At 42.0% G+C, this 24252-nt stretch overlaps 1 protein-coding gene across 1 annotated transcript in view; it reads left to right on the top strand.

Moving 5' to 3' along the window:
• Positions 1-24252, top strand: part of LOC115375761 (dipeptidyl aminopeptidase-like protein 6) — a 64823-nt gene that overhangs the window by 38758 nt on the left and 1813 nt on the right. The window contains exons 2-23 of the mRNA XM_030075295.1: positions 1965-2079; positions 3273-3371; positions 9043-9137; positions 9224-9298; positions 9388-9440; positions 9932-10013; positions 13523-13643; positions 18667-18821; positions 18993-19090; positions 19229-19355; positions 19851-19889; positions 20472-20579; positions 20674-20765; positions 20864-20911; positions 21029-21141; positions 22024-22071; positions 22254-22352; positions 22705-22774; positions 23024-23218; positions 23598-23652; positions 23860-23962; positions 24083-24141. Of these exons, the coding sequence (XP_029931155.1) occupies positions 1965-2079; positions 3273-3371; positions 9043-9137; positions 9224-9298; positions 9388-9440; positions 9932-10013; positions 13523-13643; positions 18667-18821; positions 18993-19090; positions 19229-19355; positions 19851-19889; positions 20472-20579; positions 20674-20765; positions 20864-20911; positions 21029-21141; positions 22024-22071; positions 22254-22352; positions 22705-22774; positions 23024-23218; positions 23598-23652; positions 23860-23962; positions 24083-24141 (2049 nt within the window). The remainder of the gene's footprint in view (positions 1-1964; positions 2080-3272; positions 3372-9042; positions 9138-9223; positions 9299-9387; positions 9441-9931; positions 10014-13522; positions 13644-18666; positions 18822-18992; positions 19091-19228; positions 19356-19850; positions 19890-20471; positions 20580-20673; positions 20766-20863; positions 20912-21028; positions 21142-22023; positions 22072-22253; positions 22353-22704; positions 22775-23023; positions 23219-23597; positions 23653-23859; positions 23963-24082; positions 24142-24252) is intronic.

Genomic DNA, 24252 nt, shown 5'->3' with positions numbered 1-24252 from the left:
GAAAGAGAGGAGACAAAATTTTCATTGACCGGCACGTGTGTGTGTGCGTGTGTGTGTGTGTGTGTGTGTGTGTGTGTGTGTGCGTGCATGCATATGATGCGTATGTGAGCATGAATTGACATTTGGACGCATTTCTTGCCATATTAGAATTGGCGAGGTCTGTGTGTGTGTGTGTGTGTGTGTGTGTGTGTGTGAGAGAGAGAGAGAGAGAAAGAGCGAGAGAGAGGGAGGGAAAGCTGTGCCCTTGTAGTGGAGACAATGCCTTTTGTATCCCTAATTCTTTAAATCCTTACAATGGTACTTCCTTTTTCGGTGTTGATGTGCCTGTGCCTGTTCATGGGAGCAGTCATTCTGCTGGACTTCTGACCCTGCTGTCACACACACATACACACATGCACACACTCACACGTACACACAGTAACACTGGATATAAATCCATCTAGTCACAGTGACTGTGGAGGCTGAAAAGCTACAGCCTGTTATATCAGGCCAGGGCTGTTGATTACTTTGTTTCCAGTTATAGCTGGTCTTTGTCTGCTCACAGTGTCACCCTGAATGTGTGTGTGTGTGTGTGTGTGTGTGTGTGTGTCTGTTTGTGAAGACCATTAATCAGACAGGAATGACACCTGACAGGAATTCGTCCATAAGGCTCTGATTGCCTTGATTTGACAGTGTATCAGGCAGAAAGGGACGTGTGCATGTGTGTGTGTGTGTGTGTGTGTGTGTGTCTGTGTAATAAAAATTTGCAAAAATTCCCCACAGAGGCTTCCAGTTCAAAATAGCCTCATATGCATCTCTGCTTTGAGTGTGTGGCGGTCCTCGGAGGTTAGCTGATGGCTGCCTACTGAACTTTGACAGTCCGATGTTTTATATTTCCTGTGGTTTTTGCTGTATATGTTTTTTCGAATAGCGCTGATTAGCTATCTACCATCTGCTGGGCCGAGCGAGGAGAGCAGCTCATTATTCTGCCCGCTCGATGCCTGTTGTCTCTGCGTGGAAGCCATCCCTCCACTCTAGCTATCAGGCAGAGCTGCAGGGACTCTTAGTATGTGAACAGCGGGGAGCAGCTGGAGGATGCAGTGTTATTGCACAAGCGGCTGGGTAGTTGTCTGCATCTGTCTGACAGAGAATGAGCTGTCCTCTGGCCAATTTCTCTCTGTCACTGCTCCAACTGTGACAGTACAAAATACATCTGTCTTATATACAGTGTGAGGAGCTCGGTTCCAAATTGCTGCTTATTCATTTGAAAACGTCAATTGGAGGTCATCATTCAGTATCCTTGAAACACAGCAGATCCGTTCGGATATTGAATATGATATTGTCATGTGGGTATCCATTACCGTTCAAAATATACCTGGATTTGTTTTCATTTTGTGCTTTTGGTTGGATGATGAGGCATTCGAACTGGGCAATATTATGATATTATTTTGATAGCATGATACAAGACTGCATGTCATCTGGGATTGTGGATATTGTAATATTGTTAAATGGTGTTAGGCATTGTGTTTTCCTGGTTTTAAAGGTAACCTATAAAGAATTGTCTAAGGTCGATTGAAGTGAGGACATTTAATTATTGATTAAATGTTAAATGGATTGATTTAAGTCCTCACTTCAGTTGACCTATTTTTGTGTAGTGCACCTTTAATTAAAGGCTGCAGGAGACTAAAGGCACACTATTTTCTGAACTTGTTCGACTACTCTATCTGTCTCTAGCATCTGTTTTTTTTTTTTTTTTTTTTGCCTCTCCCTGCTTGGTCATCATATCCACATCACTAATGATTGTTCATCACAAATCTCTTGTATGTAAGTATCTTATGCAAGCGCCAGTATCGTCACAATATCAATATTGAGGTATTCGGCCAAAATGTCATGATGTTTGATTTTGTCACTACCACCCAGCCATTTTTCAGTATCTGTATGTCGGTGTGTAACATCTGCTTTTAATCTGTTTGTGTTGTTCTCAGGACCTGGTGGGCAGCGTCCCGGCCCAGAGGAACTGGAAGGGAATTGCTATCGCCCTGCTGGTCATCCTCATCATCTGCTCCCTGATTGTCACCTCTGTCATCCTGCTGACTCCTCGTATGTACACTTCACACACACACACACACACACACACACACACATACACACACACTCTCATAGGCGCACACGCTCACTGGGCTTTAAATTGTGACATGACACACCTTAGATGAAAATATTTTCCATCCTCTTTATAGCGGGATTCCACTTTTCTCATCGCGCAGCCAGGAATTTTGATTTGTTAACCTTTTTTTCCACGGTGGACAAGGTTTTACAGATGGCATGATTTTCTGGTTGGAGATTGTATGTTGGTTTTTCACAGAGGCAAGGTCATCCTCTTACTAGGTAATGGGTCTTTTAATGTGTTATGCCATTCAGGCCTGTTTAATGGAGATGATTATGCAGTAATAGCTCCAGCCATTTGTCAAATTGGCACAGCATCAGAGATACCATTTGCCTACTATTGGAAATTAGCTCTCACCCCTCAGTCTGCAGTCTCTTGCCACGCAGGAGAATTTCTTGAGGTCTGAAGTCTGTAAACACTCGAACAATATCTCAAACACGGTATTTATGCACCCGGATCTGTCTGCTCAGTCACGCCGTGAAAGCTGCTGAAGAATCTGTCAACTTACTGATTTGTACAGTAATACCGAGCTGTCAACTGTGGTGACAACTTGTGTCTAACAGTTGTTTTGCGAGTACAGGTGTGCAGTGGCAGACGGTTAAAGGGCTTATTCACTGGGTATGTCTCGTTCCTCACATCCGTACGAACTCAAGCCTGTTCTCCTGTTGCTCAACCCGCAGTTCGGCTGTCAGCTTCAGATCTCATTTTGAGTTTGGGGAGAGAGGGAGTTCTCCCCCGCTGCTGAACAATGAAACAGGCAGATGTGAACTGATGCTCTCAGATCAATAGAGTCCCTTTCTCGTTTGTGCCCTGCTCTAAATTGCCGTGCCTATGAGGAGGGAATACGCCTTGGAAGTGCAATCTCCGGGGATGGGAAGAGCGCACTGTAGCGCGACGGCGACGGTCTGTGGTTTGAGCAGAGCGACATGTTGGAGAAAAAGTCAAATGATTTTTTCTGTTTTGTTTTTTTCTGAAACTAGAAAAACTCACTAGGTTGAAATGACAATAAATCTCCTAAGGACACCTCTTTAAGTCTGAACTTCTCCAAATGTATTTTAGTAGATCACCCTGACTCTTACTGTTTATTATGAACCACTGTGGGGAAAACCATTTTGTTGTTTCTTAACAGGTGAAGATGACAGTCTTGCCCTCAAGAAGAAGGTGACTGTAGAGGACGTCTTAGGTTCAGACCTTCACATCCATGACCCAGATGCCAAATGGCTCAGTGGTGAGTGGACAGGCTGCCTTTGGTGTTTAACATCTGCATCTCATGTCAAAAAAATGTTGGGATCAATATGCTCTAGCCTGAAAACAGACACAGTGTCATGTAGATGCGCACCAACTCATCGAATTCATTTTTCTCGGTCTCTCTTGTCTACAAGAAAAGATCAAACATGCACCAAGCTCCAAGCTTGTATCTTGCCTTTAATGCAGTGTTACCCACAAATTAATTATATTCTGTGCTGGGGAAGTGGTCTGGAGTGGAAAGATGCACAATGTGCTGTTGTTGTACATAGATGTGCATTTGCTGTGGCCTCTGTAACCTTGACAAGGTAACACAGAGAAAGCTGCAGGCAGTGCTCATAAATGTTGGATCAGCAGACTCAGTGTCCTCTGGTGTTAGGAAGGAAAACTACTTCAAAAAATTTTTTTTTTCACCTTTTCATCTTTTCTGCACAAATAAATGAATCTGATCTACTTTATTCATAGTTTGATACTACGTGTTGTGGTACAATAGCTGGTGGGGACTGTATTCCAGTAACATTTTTAATTAGTCTTATAATTTGTAGACATTTAAAAAACGATTTTCGCTGGATAGAGTGTGGATTGCGCTGCATATTTTTGTCCAAACTCGACCCGAGAGGGAACATAGTAACCGAGGCCTGAACCCAACAGGCGCTGTTTTTTCTGCCAACTGACCCTGAGATCTGAGATGTTGCTTGTCATCCATCACCAGGTTACATTTACTGCCGTCACGTAAACTCCAGCACTATGCAGGAAGTTGCTCAGAACAGACAGTAGATCCGTCATTTTTATTTATTTTAAACTAGAGTTTCTCTAAAATAACATCGACATGACTGAACCACACCCGACCCAACTCAAACACATGCATATCTGAAGTCCAGGGAATCACCTGGCAGAGATATTAAATTATACACTATTGTACCTGTATTTAAATGCTGGCTGTCTTAATACTCTAATGATGATACATCCAAGGTTGCTATATTAAGTCCACCAAATGGATTTTTCAAAAGTAAATAATAATTTAAGCATTAATTTTGCCAACCTGGCCGTTAATATCAAACAGTTTGCCAGAAATTTCATTCTGGTCTGAATGATTAGAATAAAATCTAAGAGTTGTTCAGCTCAGCCTCTGCAGTATAACTTGGCACGTATCTCTAAAAGTAGGTCATTTCTGTCTTCTTGGCCTGGAGGAGGGCCACTCATGCCTTTCTTTATCTTTTTTCTGACAGTTTTGTAACTCTTGACTCAACTTTGAAACTTTTTCTTGTCTGCTACTTGTTTCAGATTTAACAGCTCAGCTTTTAACTACAAGCAAGAGGAGAAAAATTATAATCACCATGTTCACCTCTGTTTTAATGTTTAAAATAAATTTGATAGCTTTACTGTGTACTTTTGAAGAAATAAATCATTTGGGCCATTCTTACATTGTGTAGCTTTGATTTCTTCATGTATAGAGGCACAGTCTTAGATCTGAAAATGAAGCCCCTCTAAAGTGTAGATTGAAGACTTGGAGATGATCAATCATTTGTGATCAGGCCGCTAACTTTAGAAGAACCTGTCTGAAGGCGTAACTCATTTTTACAAACTCATAATTAGCTGACAACTTCGCTTTGTTCTCATTATGTTGTATTGTTAATTTGTTTTGTTCAGGGTATAGTGTAGTCTCTGAATACTTCTGAGTAGGCTTTGTGTATTGACATGTTTAATTAATTTTGCTGTTTTTTTTGCTGATTATTACCGTCAGGTTCCGCATTACTGCTAGGAAATGATGGCAAAACTGAACAAAATACTTCTTCAGAGAGATTCCTTGACGTGGATGACTCAATATAATTAACCTTGTCAGTGCAAGATGATCCTTTAACAACCCACCACCCCAAAAGGCAGACTGAAGGCCTGAACGCACTGGGAACAAGTTTGACACCCTTTAAACCCACTTTCCCATCAAATCCATTGTTTTCAATTGCATGGCACGCACTGACGTCTGACAGTGTTTCAATGTTGAGGTGTCAAAACAGAAGTGGGCAGCCTAGATCTGGATCTGCTCTATTTTAAAACAGGCAACTAAAAGTTAATGGGAAAGGGGCATCCAGCAGCCGTGTGGTGAAAGCCTCTCTTCCTCGCTGGCTGAGCTACCGTGAATGCATCGCCTGCCCAGTGTCTGCAGGCTCCACTGTGCATATTTATAAATTAGGGAATCGATTAACTTGTGCTGCCTATATAACATTACCGGTGTTGTGTCTGTTTCCACGTCGATGCGTGTTTCCCCTAACCTTAACCTGCACCCAACCTTACCCCTAACCCTAACCAGTCGTTCTCTGAGATGCTTACCTTACCTCCAACCTTACTTTAACCACAAACATTTACCTCTGCTACACCTAACCATAACCTAGCTCCTAAGCACAGCTGTGGAGGTGGCACTACAGGAAGGGGAACATTATTTGAGGAGGGGGCACTCTTCGACACAACTGTTTAGGGTTAGGGATGAGGTTGGTTGCAGGTTAAGGTAATGGGAAACACATCTCGACAGGGAAACACAAGGGAAAGCACCTGCTTGCAACTTGAAGGACATGTACAACCTTCATGATCACATTTTTAGCGAGAAAACACACAGTTTAAGGTTAGGTCAACGAAATCAACAGTTGGGCTACTTATAAAATGTTTCCTGGGCACAAACACACAGGAGTGTTTGTGCCTCTCCACAGGCCAGTGGTCTTTTAATCTGAGCTGGAGAGAACACCGCTATCTTTCCAAAAACTTTTCTACTTCAGCTGCAGCTCCACTGCTCGGTGAATTGAGTTAACTGACTGTCTACTGTTGGCTGCTGTGGGTTTTTTGCAGGCAGTGGTTTCTTGCAAAAAATCTCCCCAGTAGAACCAAAATAAATCCTGATGTTTCAGTTTGGCCGGTTTTAATCCAACAGCACAGAGAGAGCAGGCTAAACAAGTGATGTGAGCTCCATGGGCTGTGGGACAATGGCATCAGATGACGCTGTGCTCAGCTAGTCGATTTCCTAAACAATGTTTGGAAGGGTGTGCTTGATTTGTTGTTCCCATCCTTGCCAGATTTGTGGACTGCCCGACCATTCAAGCTGTCACTCGCATCAGGCAAGGCAGGATATTACTACTACTACCACTCCACTACTAGTATCAATGATAATAATAATGATAATGGTCATATATTGCAATTCAACTTAAATGGAATTTTTTCCTCTCCATATACGATGTTTCTGATAATATATAAAGTAGACCAAATTTCCCAGAGTAGTTTTAAAGCCAGTTGGGTTGATCAGCAGTGATGCTACAATTTAGGTGCCTGCAAACAAACTGTCAAAAATGTCTGTTCAAGCCTTCACCCACTCAAAACCCCCACATATACACACATACATCCATTCTTGCAGGTATGGACAAATCTATGCACATTTGATCGCTGCCACCGGCACTTTGTATCTGTGTGCCCCCATATTATGACCTTACATCCGTCCTTTTGTTCTGCTGTTCACACTGCGCTCTCTGTGATTAACATTACCAGCTTATTAACATATAATTAGCTAAGTTTCTGTGTTACTTTGTCCTTCACCCGCAACCATGATGAGGATGTCCTCACTGCTTGATGAAACTCCCGCAATCAATTGTGTGGCATTGCGTCTTGTCGGAGTTAAGTTAATGCAATCAACTCCTATTCGGCGCTAATGACCTTCTGATAAGGAGCCCAATGGGACAACCTTACACCTCAGTGGTCCTCATCAATATTTTATAGGCTTCATTCACAGCAGTGTGTAATTGATCCCTGTTGCTCTTTGATCACCGCTCGCCTCGGCAGTCTTTGGACTCACCTCTGAGTCTCTCACTCACATCCAAAGGAAAGGAATTCAACCTTCACATTGATCTCTAAAAATAGAATGGCTGATGTCTGCCTGACTCATAGCTTATTGATTTTTTTTTTTTTTAAATAATGTAAAGCGTAAAATATTGTTCAGCTGGTATCATAAAGAATATCTGGTGCTAAGCCTGCTTATAAAAATCTATGTTGACTATTTAAAATGCAAAAGAACCAACACTCACAAGTGAAACATTATCACTATTCTTTATGACAGAACATATTCCCAGCTCATATCCTCCTATGAAATTGATTTGGCTTGATCACAATATCCTGGACTGAGCCTGCGCTAGCAATGTCAACTCTTGTTAGTATCCCTCGTCACTCAAAATTGGCAATAAAAGTGGAATGGATTGGATTGTGCTGCTCGGCAAGCCTGAAAAATTTCATTGTCACAAACAGGTGTCACAAAATTCGTTTGGCTGAGGTGGCCAGGCACTTAGTGAGGCCTGTTTGTTTTGTCTGTGCATTTGTATTAGCATTTTCATTTTCAATCTTCATGGTTGATCACAAACCATTTGAAAGTGCATGTGAAGATGGCATATTTTGTTATTGGAGATACTGGAAACTAGAAACTAGATGCTAGAAAGTTTTTGGATCATATAGTTAAATGTGAGGAAAAAAACACCAGGAAGATTTGTTTGTGTGCTTTGTAGAGAGTTTAAAATGACTCAGAAGCCTCCAGTCATAGCAAAACATGTCCAACAGTATTAAAAACTTTAACTCTAGTTTCGGCACATTGCTTATATTGCTGTAATAACCAGATAAAACAATTCTGTCATGGTTTACTGGAAGTTTTCAAAACAGAAGAGACTCTCTGTGAGGAGCTTAGTGTCACAGTGATGCTACTTTAGCAGTGGTCCAGATGGTTGGTTAACACGATGCAGTGTACCTCCCCAAACACAGCATTTTTTTTTTCTTTAAGAATGGCAAAGTCATTTGAGTGGTCACTTTTGTTTATTGGTTAAGATTAGAATCAAGGTTAGGGTTAGGGTTAGGCTAAGGTTAAGGTTATGCATAAATTGGTTATGGCTAAGATTGGGAAAAGGCTGTAGAGAATGAATGTAGATTCCAGCAGCTATAGTGGACCAAATATATGACTGTAAAATGCTCACCCATACTGACATTACATCTTGAGATCTAGTTGTTAATAATATCTTTTTCAGTGTGGAATATGCAAGATGACAAAAGTTTGTCAAATTCCTTTAGTACTCGTAGTTCTTGTAATATGGTTGACCAAATACCTCAATATCAATATTGTGGTCATATTGTAGAGATGGCGACTGGTGATTTCATAAGATATTAACAGACATATGATTTTTCGCAAACATTCATTATGTGAATGTGATTACCAAGCAGGTACAGACAAATAATATAAAAGCTACAACAGTCTAATAAGTTTAGAAAATGGCATTCTTTATTGTTTAAAACCAGGAAAAGACAACATTCATGTTATATCATGGTATGACGATATCCAAAATCACATACAATGTTTAGTTTCATATCATGACGTCAATATAATGTTGATTGCCCAGCCCTGATTCCTTACATTTACAGTATATGAAGTGCATCCTGGTGCATATGTGATGTGAATTCAAATGGCTTCCATGGGAATATGGTCAGCTGTCCAGCAGTACTGCAGCAAGGTCAATGATTTTTAACTGTTTAAGATCAGTCAGTAGCAGAATCGGTCTTGTTATGCATTTTGTGTCTCTGTAGACTGAACAGTATCTCCTCTTCACCCCCTCTGACGCCGATGTTTCATTTGCCATTTGCAGACAATGAACTGCTGTATCGCACGAGGGAAGGAGATGTTGTCAAACTTAACGTTGACACGCTGGAGAGAGTTGTGGTTGTGGAGAACAAGAAGTTTGTGAGTATCATCTTGATCTGGCATTTTCCCCCTCAATATTTTACTTTGTTTTACATTGCATTAATCCCATTCTCGACCTCATCCAGGAAACATACAAAGCCACAAAGTATCAAGTATCTCCAGACATGCAACACGTGCTGTTGGCCTTTGGCGTGACCCCGGTGAGTGACCCTCTGAGCGCTGCCTTGCATCACATTTTACCAGAAGCCATTCAGCCTCTGACTATGTGATTCTGTGTTTGTCTCCACAGGTCTACCAGCACTCCTATTTGGCCAGTTACATCATTTGCAGCCTTGTTACACCGTAAGCCTGGCTCCTTGCCTCTTTTTGTGTTTTGTGGCTTTTTTTTTTTTCATTATCTTCCCTCCTTCTGCATTCGTGGTATTCCTCTGAGTAGACAAAAGAATTTGTAAATATATATCCTGTCTGACTTCATGGAAGCAATGCCACTTCCATCTACCTGCGTGTGCTGCCACCTTGTGGGACTTCATTCAAATCCCATTTATTTCCATGTGCTGTGTCTAGTCTGGCCTGGCCTGTTTTTAGCTCTTCATCCATCTATGTCTGCTCATTTCCCTACTGTTCCATATTTGCACTGGACTGAGCAGAGTCAGCTCGTGCTAAAACAGGCTTTGGATGATTGATGAAACCTGCGGTCAGGTAGCAAACAGCATATGTGACATTGCATTTGCATGTGCATTGTGTAATATGATATGCAGTGTGTATGCATGCACACAGTTGCAAATACAGCTCTTTTGCGCCAAACAAGGGATGTGTTTCCCCCACTCCCACAGGGAAACATGGAGTTTGAACCCCCCTGAGGTGCACAACGCGGTCCTGCAGTTCGCTGGGTGGGGGCCCCAAGGCCAGCAGCTGGTAAGGAGACATTTTCCTCTACAATACAGTCACCGAATACTCATAGGGATCTGTCAAAATCACTCTGACAGCTCACAGCATAGTAATGACTTACGGCTTATCATGACAGTGTGACTAAAAAATGGCTCAGTAGTAAGAGGTTTATGTAAAGAGAACTGTGATGACCTCATGCAGATTTTTTTTTTAATTTTTTTTTTTCGTACACTTCCTGGGCTGACCTCAGTGGAAATCACTGTGCAGCCAAAAGTATTTTAATTTTCTCGAGCTTGTGAGGACAAGCAAGCCAGCGAGAGCCACAGTGGCAGATGGCATCTCGGTGGCACAACCCACAGTTTGGACAGTCTGGGGTTGCCGGGGGGTAGCAGTCAAATGGCAGTGACTGAAGTGTGTTTGTGTGTGTGTGTGTGTGTGCGTGTGTGTGTGTGCATGTGTGCGTGCACTGTCAACCCAGATAAACACAACTATACTCAAAAAGTCAAAAGCAACAGGTGGCGCTTTATTTTTTTGAATAGAAAAATAATGAGCAATGCTAGATCAGTATGCTTGCCCTCATCATTACTTAAAGGAATAGTTCACCAGAAAATGAAGACATTTTCATTTTGTTTCAAGGTTTGATTTGTCTGACAGTGTAATACATTCTGTAGATGTGTCATCATAAAATGTATCAGACACTCGTGAGCGGGTGACAGAGGGCGGTAATGGAGTCGAGGACTTCACCGAAACCTCATCAAAGCGCTTGTCTTATACCTTTATCTATTTTGTGAAAGAATTTTGTTGCTTTTGAGTTGAGTTAATTGGTGTGACTGGGTTTCATTTGCCTGATGTCTAAATGACAAGGAAGGTTTTGATGCTGTTTCAAGTGCCAAAAACAGAACTAAATCTATTCTGTTATTTTATGCAAATTGCTTTAGAGTATAATTATTCCACGTCTTACTTTTATTTATTTTTCTTATTGTTTTTTTGCTTCAGTGGGGATCACGCCCTCAGCACTGACAGCGCTCTGTCCAATTACAAGAGCCCTAAGAATTATGTGAAGTTATTCTGAATTTGCCTATTTTTGTACAGCAACCTATTTTTGGTAAAAGTAGAATTTTCTGTAAAATTAAGAAGATCAACTGCACAGTGTTGGCAAAGGCATATTTCAGAGTCATGGCGTGCCGTGCTTATGGGCTTATTTACTTTGTGTTTATTATTAATGACCTCGGTGTTGTTATAGCAAGCACCTGTTCAGTATGAGCCACGCATAGCGATCTTTTTTTCCCCCTCCCTTTTTTCAGTGATAGCTTACGCTCATGTTTCATCACCTACTACTACAGAGCTGTTTGTTTTTCCATAATTGCTCTTATTGTGTCATTTTCGCAAATTACAGACAGGTTTGCTGCAAGAAAATATTAACATTTCTAGTGTGTTATGAGATTTTGCCCACCAAGGGAGAAAGCAGCCTAATTTGCATATGGTAATAGTGTACCTGATTGTTTCCTTTGCGATGCTGTTACTGTAGCTTCGCGTTTGATTTAATGAATAACTCAGGTTATGTGAGACGAATGAGATAAGCCAGTGTCTTTTGTCTCTGTCTCATCTGATGATGCTGTTTTTGTCCCCCTGAATATAATGATTTTCTATTAAGTTCATCAAAACAGGTGTAATTCATCATAAAGTGTTTTATAAACATATAAAGATGGCTGTTTTGTGTCTCTGTGTGTGTGTGTGTGTGTGTGTGTGTGTGTGTCTGTGTGTTTCTGGCGAAGCGTGTGTCCGTGTGCAGTGAAGCATCAGGTGTATGATGCAGGGAGCAGGCAGAGGGAGATGAATCCTGCTATGTTCAACTCATTAAACCACAAGCAATTACTCTGCTGTGACAGAGCAATCAGTGTGGCTGGGTCAACAGACACACACACACACACACACCTGAAAGAGCGATTGCATTGACAGAAAAAGAGGAGGGAGAAAGAGACAAACAGAACTAAATGAATGAGTATAGTGAGACATAGTTAGACAGTATCACACCCAAAAAAAAACTTCACACATGTCATAAAAACCCGGGCATGCACTGCAGGTATCTTTGATGTTGCCACTTTCATCTCTCCTCCCTTTTGAAACAACGTCTTTCTTGGCTTTTCGCTCTTGCTCTGTTTCTCTCATCCAATCCCTCGAAGACTGAAAAGTAGAGAGAAAAGATTAGCGCCTGCTTCGATAATGATTCGTCTTTTCAAAGACCATAGAGGCTTATCTCATTTGTCTCATTTACAACCATATGGTATAATAATATTTTTTTTTTTTCGTCCGACGAACAGTGAAATCCCTTAAGACTGCGGATGTGTTTCTTTTAATCACCCTGTTGTTTTAGATGTTAACATAGTGAGGCTGCATTGTTGGAGTTTCAGTATTTCACCATCATCGGCCAATTTGTGATTTTTTTTTTTTTTTTTTTAACAGGTACATTTTGATGCTGAAAAACTTAATTTTTGGTGAATTTTCCGCTCTAATTAAAATGAGGTTTGCCTGTGATTTTCTTATGTCCTCTGGCTGTTTACAGCATCCACCAACCACTGCTTTACTTTACACTGCTCTCCATTGATCTTCTCTCCTTAGATGTTGATCCTACAATATAAAACTTTGATTTTTCTCAACAGAGGCCATAGATCAGAGAGCGAGTCATGCCTGTCTCTCTCTCTCTCTCTCTCTCTCTCTCTTTTTTTTTTTATTCTTGCACTTTTATTTAACTGGAGTGCTTCAGCTCGGTCTGAGCAGCAGGGCAGCCTGGCTTCACATAGCAATCATTTCACATTCACCTCTCTCATACACACACCGGGCAAAGCAGCGCAATAAGTTGACAGAAATTTTTTTAAGTGCCACACACACTCATCTGCCAGCTGTGTGACTTAATTCCTTCAGGCAGCGTCATCACTGGCACAGCTTAGAGCCACCATCGCCCACTCCCAGCGGACAGCCTCATGTCTCAATAAGCACAGGAGTGTGTTTTGTGTGTGTGTCTGAGCTGTGTGTGTGTGTGCATATGTGTGTGTGTGCGTACATGCCTGCAGGGGCCCCAGCCAGCTACAGTGCCTTGATTAGCAGCAGAATGGCTTGCGTACGGCTCTGGAGAGGAATACAGCATGAACCGTAATGAAACAAATATCCTCTAATACTTTGCTGAAGGCAGCTGTTGATTGAACATGTATTAGCCTGAGAAGTGGGTGGCTGTGTCTCTCGCTGGTTGCAGTGGAGTGTTTTAGACTGAGAGAAAGTAAAACTGCGATAAAAGGCCATGTTTATTTTATTTATTTATTTATCGGAGGGGGCAGGGGTGTAGAGGCGACTGCTGTCGATGGAAATGTGCAATCAGGATGTGAGTGTAGGAGGAGTCGTGGCGCCGGTTTTCCACTGCAGGAGATTGAGGTTGAAGGTTAAAATCACCTGTACTTTGTGATAGTGCTGCAATACACAGAGCAACTCTTAGTGATTGGGAAACAAATGACAGACACTGTTTTTTTCATTTCTCTGTCCAGATCTTCATATTTGAAAACAACATCTACTACAGAGCAACCGTGGAGAGTCGTTCGATTCGGCTGGTGTCCACTGGTAAAGAGGGAGTCGTCTTCAACGGTCTGGCTGACTGGCTGTATGAAGGTAAGACAGCTGTGAACACACTTCCACCAGCTGCACAGGCCAGTCAAGGGCGATACCTGACATTTAATATCATGACAATGTCCCGTGGAAGTGTTGTGATATAAATATTGTCACAACATTATGACCAGGGGGCATCATTTTTGTATGTTTTATGTACATGAATGGCACATTAGTGTTTTGGGTGGGGGTCAGGGGGCAAAGGGCTTGATACTGCAGAAAATATTGCACATGGTCACAGAGATTCAGGGTTTGTATGGGTGCTGGAAATCTTTAAAGATTCTTTAATTTTAATGTGGTGTTGTCAAAGTTTGAGAGGTGGTTAGGTTAAAAAAAGTGCTTGAAATTGTACTGTCATAGTAAATGGCTGGGTCAGCGACACATTTAGAAAACTTTAAGCTTTGTTGTGTTTTCCTTTTAATTTGTCTCACTTCTGTTACTTAATTATTTTGGTTGTTCATAGCGCAGTAACATCTGATTTAGTGTGACAAAGAGGTGGTATAATCCTTTTGAGTAGCTGTAAACAGCCTCAAGGTGCTGAAAAATTATGTTACGAGTCTAACGTGGACTTAAAAAGCAGATCATAAGTTGCATTTCCATTTCTATTTCCATGACTTTCTTTCATTAGTTGCATCTCCCGTCACACAAGACTAACTCAAACGATGCAGAGTGGATACGTTTGACAGAAACGAGTGAAATCGGACAAAATTGTTTGGGCGAATGGCAAGAAAGGCAATGCAAGATTTCAGTCGGAGGAATATTCTGAAAATGTTTCTCTGACTTGATTTGAAGACGAAGGTAACCCCGTCCCGTGGACGACATGATTCCATTTGAACGAGCACAGCTGGCGATGTTTCAGCGCCCCTCCTCTCCTAGACTTCCCGTGGCTTGTCTTTGTGTTGAGGCCGTTTTAATTAATTCATGTCTGCACCACTGCAATCTCACACAGCAGCTGTTCGCCAGCCAGCATACTTGTAATTTAATATGAAACATTTTCTGATTACTGCATGTGAGACAGACATGCCAATTACATACCACTTAAATATGGTTTTGTTTTTGAGTGTGCTGCCATGATTGAGACCCGTGATGCCGCTGCGGATTCAGTCATAATAATAACATTTAAAAGATTTCTTGTTACACTTCGAAGACTTAACTATTTTAGCGTTGTTATCATTATCTATTTTGGATTTCCTTGGGAAAAGAGGGGCAGGGGTTGTAATTATAATGTAGTCATATAATGTAATTACAATATGCCAGTTATTGTAGGAAAAAGGAAAGTATGTTATATGAACTCTGCTGCAGGGCCGGCTCTAATCTCGTGAAATGGGATTTTTTTTTTTGGTTTTGTTTAGACAGAGTACCGGACGTGATTCAATTGCAATTCAGAAGGAAGATTTGCTGTATTATCTTCTGTGTTGTATGCCATCATAATTGGATAACGGACCGCTTTTCAGAACCACAGATTTACTCCCTTATGTGCGCCGCTTACAGTAAATTTGAGTTGTACGGCTCAAGGTGAAGCTGCCTCGTCTCTCTTGGGTGTTTGCTGCTGAGCAATCTGACATCGGGGTGTTTGTGTGAGGCGATTTCACCTATCTTGAATGGATTACATGAGCAGCAATGCAGTATTGTCAGTGGTCTGCCTTTTAAGAGGTAAAAAACAGGATATACACATCCCGGTTCCCTCCTGCAGTCCTCTATTGTTAAGTGTTGTCACCCGTGTCCTGTTAACCCAGCCTGCTTGTCCCGCCTCCTGTGTTTCCCCAGCCTGTCAGTTCCCTGTGTCTCTCCTTGCCACCTGTACCTGCTTGTGTTAATTGCTCTTGTGTGTATTTAAGCCCTCTGTCAGGCCTTGTTGTTTGTCTTGTGGTTTTTTCAGTTCCTTGTGTAGCTCAGGCCCGTTTTACCTTTATATGTTACAGTGAAGTTGTCTTTACCACACAGCCTACGTCTTTTTTTCCCCCGAAACTCCACGTAACACTTTTACTGCATTATTCCATCTTTGTTTTGTTCTTCGCTTTGTAGAGTTTCCCATGAGAGATTGATAAATTTCCTCTGCAAGGCTGTGGTGGTGATCAGCGTCCCACTGTTATTCCTCAGCTGTCAAATCAAAGCTTACACAAACAGGCGTAACTATTTGATTAAAATATTAAAGACAGTGAGGCCATTGTTTAGTTCATGAATGCTGTAAACATGACACTTGAATACAATCAGCGATACGGCGACAGATAGAGCCTCCGAAACATTTCCTGCAGAGCCGTGACCTGCAAAAGGTGTGTGTATTTATGTGCGTGTGTGTTGATTTGGCCATGGGAACATCTAGGGTTTGCAGTCTCTGCGTTCGTCTTTTCCACTGCGTATGTGCAGAGCCTGAAGGCGGTGAAACATTTTCTCCAGATGACCTGCAGATGTGCATCCCCTGGTGCTAAAGATAGTTTGAGCGGCCCTGAACATCAGCAGACAGTATTTCTCAAGTGTAATACTTCAAGCTTTCATAATAAAATGAAGATCCCACGTTTTGCCCGGTCTGGGTTGTAGAATGAATTGCGTCAGCTGATATTCTCTGAGCACGGGCCTTGAAAATGCTGCTGCACTGCTGAGAAGTAGCTGACCTCACAGAGCAAGGGATGAACTGTCTTCTATACCTGCTCTGAAACCATTACGAAACGCCTCATCCTTCTCATTTAACCTTATAGGAGAAATAATTACAACTCAGTGACATCAGTGCTAGCATCAGCATGAAGACCCCACCAAGGCTTGTTAGTTTTGTTCTCGACATGATGGTGCAGGTGCTTTAGCTGCTTCATAGAGCTCTACTGCCCCCTGCTGGATGAAAGTTGCTCGTCACTGAGAGGCCACAGTGAAATGAAACACAAATTATTGAGGGAAGGTGCAGCCTTTCGTGAGATCAACAAATCAAGGGTCGATAAAGTCACTCTCAAGGGAGCGGCTGCCTCCAGAATGACCGCTCCCTCAATTACAGCGCGCGAATGGACACTGTGGGATTTGATAATCCTGAAATCAGTGCCAGCTTTCTGTCTGTTAATAGGACCATCCTCAGAATTAAGCCAATGCTGTCACACTCTGACCTGGAAAAAGTCATTCACGCTCTTATTTTCTCTAGACTTGATGACAGTCCCGCCCTCCTTTCTGGCATAAAGCTAAAGTCTCTCTCTCGCCTACGACTAGTTCAGAACGCAGCAGCTCGGCCTTCTTACTGCCTTTAACAGACAACATAGCATCACCCCAATCCTGGCTTTTCTCTAGTGGCTCCCTGTTTGATTTAGAATTGATTTTAAGATTTTACGGATCACCTTTAAAGCACTTCTGCGTCTGGCTCCAAGCTGCATAATTGAAATGTTGATCCCGTATGAGCCAGTTTGTGGCCTGTAGATCCTCAGGTTGGCCCTTCTGGCCGAGCCAAAGTGGAGGCTTAAACCTAAAAGTGGCCGTGCTTTTGCCATCGGGCCCCTCGGCTTTGGAGCGACCTGCCTGAGGAGATACGACTCGCAGAATCAATGACTTCTTTTAAATTCCGTCTTAAAGTCTTTTTTTTTTCTTTTTCTTTTTTTTTTTTAGACTTGCCTTTATGTGATGTTGTTTCATTTCATTTAATTTATTTATTATTGTGTCTTTTGTTTTCCTGTTTTAGCCTTACTTTGATTTTACCTTAATTTTACCTTGCTCTTGTTTGGCCTTTCTGTACAGTCTTCTGTTGTTAGTTTGCTTTCTGAGTCTTCTGCTTTTGCTGCGTCTTTCAAAGCACCTTGTGAAATCTGTTTTTAAAGGCTCTATATAAATAAAGTGTGTTATTATTATTATGATGATGCACAAAACATTAAATGATGGAAGTGGGATGTCATGACATTAAATGGTGGATCAGCAACAGACGTCGTATTTTATTTCTTTAATTGTAGTGGCAGTCGTGTGTACTTGGTGCAAGAAGCGCTTGACTAATATGACGCCGGTGGTTTTTATAAGCACGGATCTGCAAATGACTCACGTTTTAACAGTTGTCATGTTCTTCTCTCCTTCCATTTGATCCGCCAACGTCAAATCAACATCGGCATGCTCAATTTAATGCCAGGCCAGCCTTTTTTATTTTTGTCTTCCAAACCTTTTCAGTAACCTCTGTTCGGTGTTACTGCTGAATGATAAAAAATGGCATTGACCCGAAGAGAGGAATGACTGTTCTACCTGCCTCTGTGCCCGCCAGCATATTTCATACTGTCAGTGTTAAATATGAGTAATGGATCCCTTTTTCCTCCGTGACAGTACAGTAAATGGGAGCCATAAATCAGACTTGCTAAACTCGTGATTGTTTAAATGGTGTCATATGGGAAATGTCTATATCTGTACTGGTATATTAGGAACATAAATACTCCCTAATCAGGTGAGCTGGACACGGAGCAAAACGGTGATTTCAGTGTTTTCCTGTGCAAGTGCACAAAATCTTCAAATTAGTTTTTTTCTGACCCTAATTATGTGTTCTGTTTTTTTTTTCTATTGTTAGCATCACCATTGTTAGTGGTGTAATAGTTTTTCTTTCTTTCTTGTTTTTCCTTATAATGTATAATGTGATACGATGTAACATACTATAAACATTACACTAATAACCTTGCCTTGATTGCACACTATCGCATTCCTGGTGAAAATGTGTCTCTAAGCCACCATTTCGGCATCATCAGCAGTATTTCTGGCTGTGTGTGTGCATGCATATCCATCCCTCCATTTTCTATACCTGCGTATTTCTTACAGCATGCACTGGGTGGAAGTGAGGAAAGCACCCTGGACATCACACAGACAAACACACAATACACAGTCACACCTATGGGTAATTTAGAGTCTCCTCACCTCACCTGCATGTTGTGGTTCTTTCAGAGGAAACCCACCCAAACACTGGGAGGACTTTTTAAATTCCACACACAGAAATGTGAACCCAGTGCCTGCTTGCTTTGAAGTGACACAGTGCTATCCAGTGAACCGCTGTGCTGCCCTGTACGTGATCATGCTGCTTTGTTTACAGAGGAGATCCTGCAGTCCCACATCGCCCACTGGTGGTCTCCAGATGGCCTGTGGCTGGCCTATGCCACCATCAATGACACCCTGGTGCCCAAGATGGAAGTCCCCATCTTCACAGGCTCGCCTTATCCCAGCGGCTTGGAGTATCACTACCCAAAGGCAAGGCCACAATCCTATATCTCAGTCTAGTAAATTCAACATATTTTATTTTTATGCATAGAGGACCTTCATATAACTTGTTTGACTTTGAAGACAAAAGACAGAAGCCTCTTTGCTGTCTTAAGCATGACACCCGATCTGACCTATCTCATTTCACGTCGACCCCTGCAGGCTGGCGAGGAGAACCCTGTAGTGCACCTGTCAGTGGTGAGTCTCAACGGTCCCCTGCACACTGTGGTGATGAAGAAACCCGATGACCCCCGAATAGGGTGAGTGGCAGGCCGAGGGTACCTGGTTGTGTGTGAATTAGCAGGCACCAGAATAGCCCTGCAGCATTTTCTTGAGTCAGTGGAGACAGAGGTTGTCAAGTGGTTGTGATGTACTGTAGTCTACCATCTGGTTTCCAGGAGGGAATACTATATCACCATGGTGAAATGGGCCACCAGCACCAAGCTGGCTGTCAACTGGCTGAACAGAGCCCAGAACAACTCCATCCTGACATTGTGTGAGGCTACAACCGGAGTCTGCATTAAGGTGAAATATTTATCAAAAATGCCTGCATATTAGGGTATATGAGTACATATAGCAGGGCTGAACAATTAATTGCAATATTATCAAAATTACAAAGTGCAAAATCCAATTCGCAGGAGCTGACTGTCTTGATGAAGGTGAAATGTGTGACAAAGTATCATTATAAATGAAAGATTTTGGTGCTACTGAGACGCCCCTTGCTATAAATTGTGTTCTCCAGACATAACAAAAGATATTTGTTTGGTACAGAGTCCAGCAAAATGGCATCATTATCATCATATTAATAGCTTTTTTTTTATCAGTGAAAATGAAATTTATGATGCACAAACGATCATTTCCACTAAAACTGTGAATCATATCATAGCTGCATCTTTCAAAACAACTGCAGTGTGATTTTTTAAAAATCATATTGTTCAGCCCTAATATAAACATACCAGGTAATTAAACCTAGACTCTGACTCTGATTCGACTTTCAACACAAACCTTTTATATTTTCAGAAACATGAGGATGAGAGTGAGAGCTGGTTGCACAGACAGGTAAGTGATAAAAAAAAGAACACTGCTGTACGATCATATCGGCACGTCATGAGTGTCGACCGATAAAGGCTTTCAAATGAACACTGGCATATCGGATATCAGCAAAAAAATCAATAACGTGAACCCCTAATAAAAATAAATATGGGATGTTTGACATAACCTAAGTTGAAATTGATGTTCTCTGTAATTAGGCGGAAACAAGTATGTGCACATATTGGTATCTGCAATTGGTCAAAAGAGTTGGAAAATATCGACATATTGGATATTGGCAAAAAAAAAAAAATCTGTATTGTGCATCCGTCCTGCTGCCCTTTGTATTGTGTTAAAAGCAGTTGAAAAAAGCAGACTGGGTTTTTGTGTGTTTGTGTGTGTAAGAGCAGGAAGAGAGAAAAAGTCTTGCTTGTACATTTTAGGACCCAGCCTTTTGCACATGTTCACATCGACATGCATTTACACACTGCATTAAGGTGAAAATGTATTAAGGTGAAATATTTTAGGTGAAATATTTATTCATTAGGTGAAATATTTGTTTCATTAGTAATTTGTTTCATTACACAGGACTTTGTTCTCCTCTCTCCACAGAACGAAGCACCTCTGTTTTCCCAAGACGGACACAAGTTCTTCCTGACCAGAGCCATCCCTCAGGGTGGGAGAGGGAAGTTTTTTCACATTTCCATGTCCACCTCGAAGGTAAGTACTGCGGTCGTGTCCTAACATCGTGATACTCAGCTGAGGAGAGGATTTGTGGCAGAAAAGTGACTGTTCTCGTATGGCTCTCCTCCAGCCCAACACCAGTATCGACATACTTCAGTCCCTGACCTCTGGAGACTGGGACGTCACCAGCATCTTGGCCTACAATCATGACAGGAACCTCATGTAAGCTGCAGCAACACGACGCCGTAATCTAGTGAATGTATTGCACATGTTTAACAGCTACTGGTGCAATGTCATGGATGTTTCATTTTTTTCCCCAGATACTTCCTGAGCACAGAGGATGACCCTAAACGACGACATCTGTACAGGTAAGATTGTTTCACTGGGCATCAACTTGTGAACTCCATAGCGTGTTAAAGTGCACCCAGGTAATGTATGCAATGCTTAATTCTCTTAACAGTAGCTCTGTCAATGCCATCTTGCAGTGCCGACACGATTCCTCCGTTCAACCGCCGCTGCCTGTCGTGCGAGTTCAAGTGCGGCTACGTGGACGGCTCCTTCAGCCACAACATGCGGTACTTCTTACTCAACTGTAAAGGTGAGCGTCCTCAACCTTGAATCCATTCGGTCAAGGCTTTGAACAGCTTTCAAAACTGCAGTGGCACATACCACAGTAGGTTTAGATGTCAGCCGTCTGATTTTTTTTAGGGCAGAGGGAGCCATGTTCAGCCAGAAGGTGTAATTGAATTAGTGCTCCATGTCCGGGTGAGAGTTCATATTGAATTGGACAGCCGCAGTTAACCTCAAACCACCGTAGGCTCCCTCTAATCAGCCATAGCAATAAATGTCTTGCCCGACCACATGCCAGCAGCCAAGTGTGTACTACTACCGAACAGCTGGCATACTCTCCCCCGGTGGTTTTACAGCCTTCCTGTGCATTCAGTATTTGCTGTATATAACTTGGATGGGAGAGGACGGCCCAGTGGTGAGCATCGTATTACTGTTTACAAGATGTGCTCTTTGTGTTTCCTCTGAGACAGCCCGTCATCATTATTTTGCCCCCTCGGCTCCAACGCTGGGGCACTGCAGCCCGGTTGCCATGGGAGTTGATTTGTTTAGAGGGCTCACTCCAGAGAGGAAAACGGGGACTGGTTTTCTTCATTAATTGGATCTTTGGAGAGTTACTCCATCGTGAAATAATAAGCCGGTACTCATCTGCTTCCAATGGGACCGACGTGGATTATTAGCTATGGAGCTGGCCGAGAGGGCTATTTCTGGCCTCGGTTTAAGATAAACAGAGATGTTGCCGCTGTATTTACCAGAGGATTGTCACGGCGTCAGCGGTAGTATTCAGTGACTTGTTTACTGGCACGCTGGAGGCCTTTGTGTCTCTCTTAAGTGCCTTGTTGCGTGTACGCATTTTCAGTGTCTTATTATTCAGTCCTTTTACCTGCATTGTTACCTGTTTTGTTCTGTGTAGGCCCAGATATACCCAGTGTGGCTGTCTATAGCACCAAGGACAAACAGAGTGAGTATCATAACAACAAGCAGCGCTGTCATCTAAGTTCAGCGCGGTCCTTCTACCTTACCGTGTCCCATGAGCAGCACTAAATTCACTGGCAAAGCGTAGAAAGATGTATTCATGGAAATGTGGAGTTTGCATCACAATGCATGAATGAGTTTGCGTTCCTGTTTCCTCTCCAACTGCAGAGGTGTTTGACGTGGAGACAAATGAACGCGTGAACAGTACCTACCACAACATGCAGATGCCCAAAGTGGAGTATAAGACCATCACCATAGACGACTACAGTATGTATCCACGTTCTCACAAGCACTTTTACATACTTTAAAATCACTGTGAAAGACAGTTTAATTTGATGTGCGGCATGATTATTAAAAAAAAGTGCTGTTTTTATTGCCTGATATTTTTGCATATGCCTACTGGTTAAAAATCGCGCCACCATTGAAGGTAGACTTTTCCAGGATGTAGAGGTGATAGAATTTTGATATAAATTACAAAAAAACGAAATTATTCGACATTAATGTGAAACAAGTGTATATTCTGAGTTGAAAAAAAGTAATTTGTTTCATTGGGATTTTAATAGCAGCCAGTTTTGTATTAAATATTCATATGTAATTCGCCCAATCCTGTCTATTGCAGCTTTGACAATGCAGATTTTGAAGCCAGCTGGATTTATAGATACAGCCCATTACCCCTTACTGCTACTGGTGTAAGTATGGAAACATTTGAACAATTTCATTACACAGATGATTCTGTCCTCAAATGTAATCCACAGTGTGCTTTTGTTTGATGCCAGTAATAATTTTTTGGCACTATTTTTTTTTTCCAGTCATTGATGTTTCATTTTGGATTGAAACTCTTGAGGACGTGTGAGTGTAAGATTCCCCTTTGGGAGCTTGGTCATTGATTTAAATGACCAAGCTCGTGGTTTGTTCTTGTGCCTCGTGTGTTTCCTCAGAGATGGCACGCCGGGCGGGCAGATGGTGACGGAGCAGTTCCAGGTGGACTGGGCCACGGTGCTCGTCAGCAGTTTCAGCACCATCGTCATCCGCTTCGACGGCCACGGCAGCGGCTTTCAAGGCACCAACCTGCTTCACAGGGTCAGGAGGAAGCTGGGGAAGCTGGAGGAGCGGGACCAGCTGGAGGCACTCAGGTCAGACATGTGTCATGGTTCAGTTGGCACCTCGGTTTTTGGGGCACGGTGTGGTTTTATATCATGGTGTGGCTTGAAAAACTTGAACTGGCTTAGAATTGAAGTTTCTTTTTTAATTTAAACATATTCAAGCCATTGAACATATAAAACTGAATTGGCTTTTCACTAATGTTCTGTAAGGATTTTGCAACACAGCAACAGAATGTATGCCGCTTGTGGAAATGTTGGTTATTAGGCCTAATGTTGTTTTTAATTAAAAGTAGTGTTGAATGCTCTACATTATGTTCTAACTGTGAATGCTTTCCCGTACAAGAGCTGAACCCCTAATAGTACTTCAGTTCCAAAACTCTAAAGCTTTACTTCCTCTCTTTCCTTTCAGACTCATATCCAAAGAGCCGTACATTGATAAAACTCGAATGGGAGTGTATGGAAAGGTAAGATAGATGAAGCTCTCTGAGATGTCTTGGTGTTTTGATTCTCCGGGTTATCTTCTATTAGCTGCCTCATGGAGATATAGAAGCCTTTTTATGTGGTCGTTTTAAGCACAAACTGTGATAGATTAGATTTTACCTCTTTTTGTAGCATTCCTTCTTGCTGTGATTTCTATCTACTTTTTTTTTTTTTTTTTTTTTTTTTATTAGGTCTATGGAGGATATTTAGCCACAATGCTTCTGAGCTCTGAGGAGTTTACCCAGCTGAAATGTGGAACTGCAGTCTCTCCCATCACAGACTTTGAGCTTTATGGTAAAACTGTGTTGTCCTCAGTCTGCTATTCTTTATCTACGGCTGTCTTAAAGACTTGGCGCTGTTTGGACATTGTCTAAGAAAGTCTGACCCTTATTTTTCTCTTCTCCAAACTTTCAGCCTCCGCATTTTCAGAACGATATCTCGGCTCACCAAAGACAGACTCTCGAGCATATCAGGTGTGCTTTGAACTCTTTTTTTTTTTTCTTCTTCTAGTGAATGCGTCAAGAATAGTGTTTGCTGAAAATGAAAAACACTCATCATTAGAGGGATGTTTGTTGAGCGGCGTT

Source organism: Myripristis murdjan, chromosome 17 (genome assembly GCF_902150065.1).
Source record: "Myripristis murdjan chromosome 17, fMyrMur1.1, whole genome shotgun sequence".
In the NCBI taxonomy this organism is placed as follows: Eukaryota; Metazoa; Chordata; class Actinopteri; order Holocentriformes; family Holocentridae; genus Myripristis; species Myripristis murdjan.
This window is presented reverse-complemented; position numbering and strand designations above follow the sequence as displayed.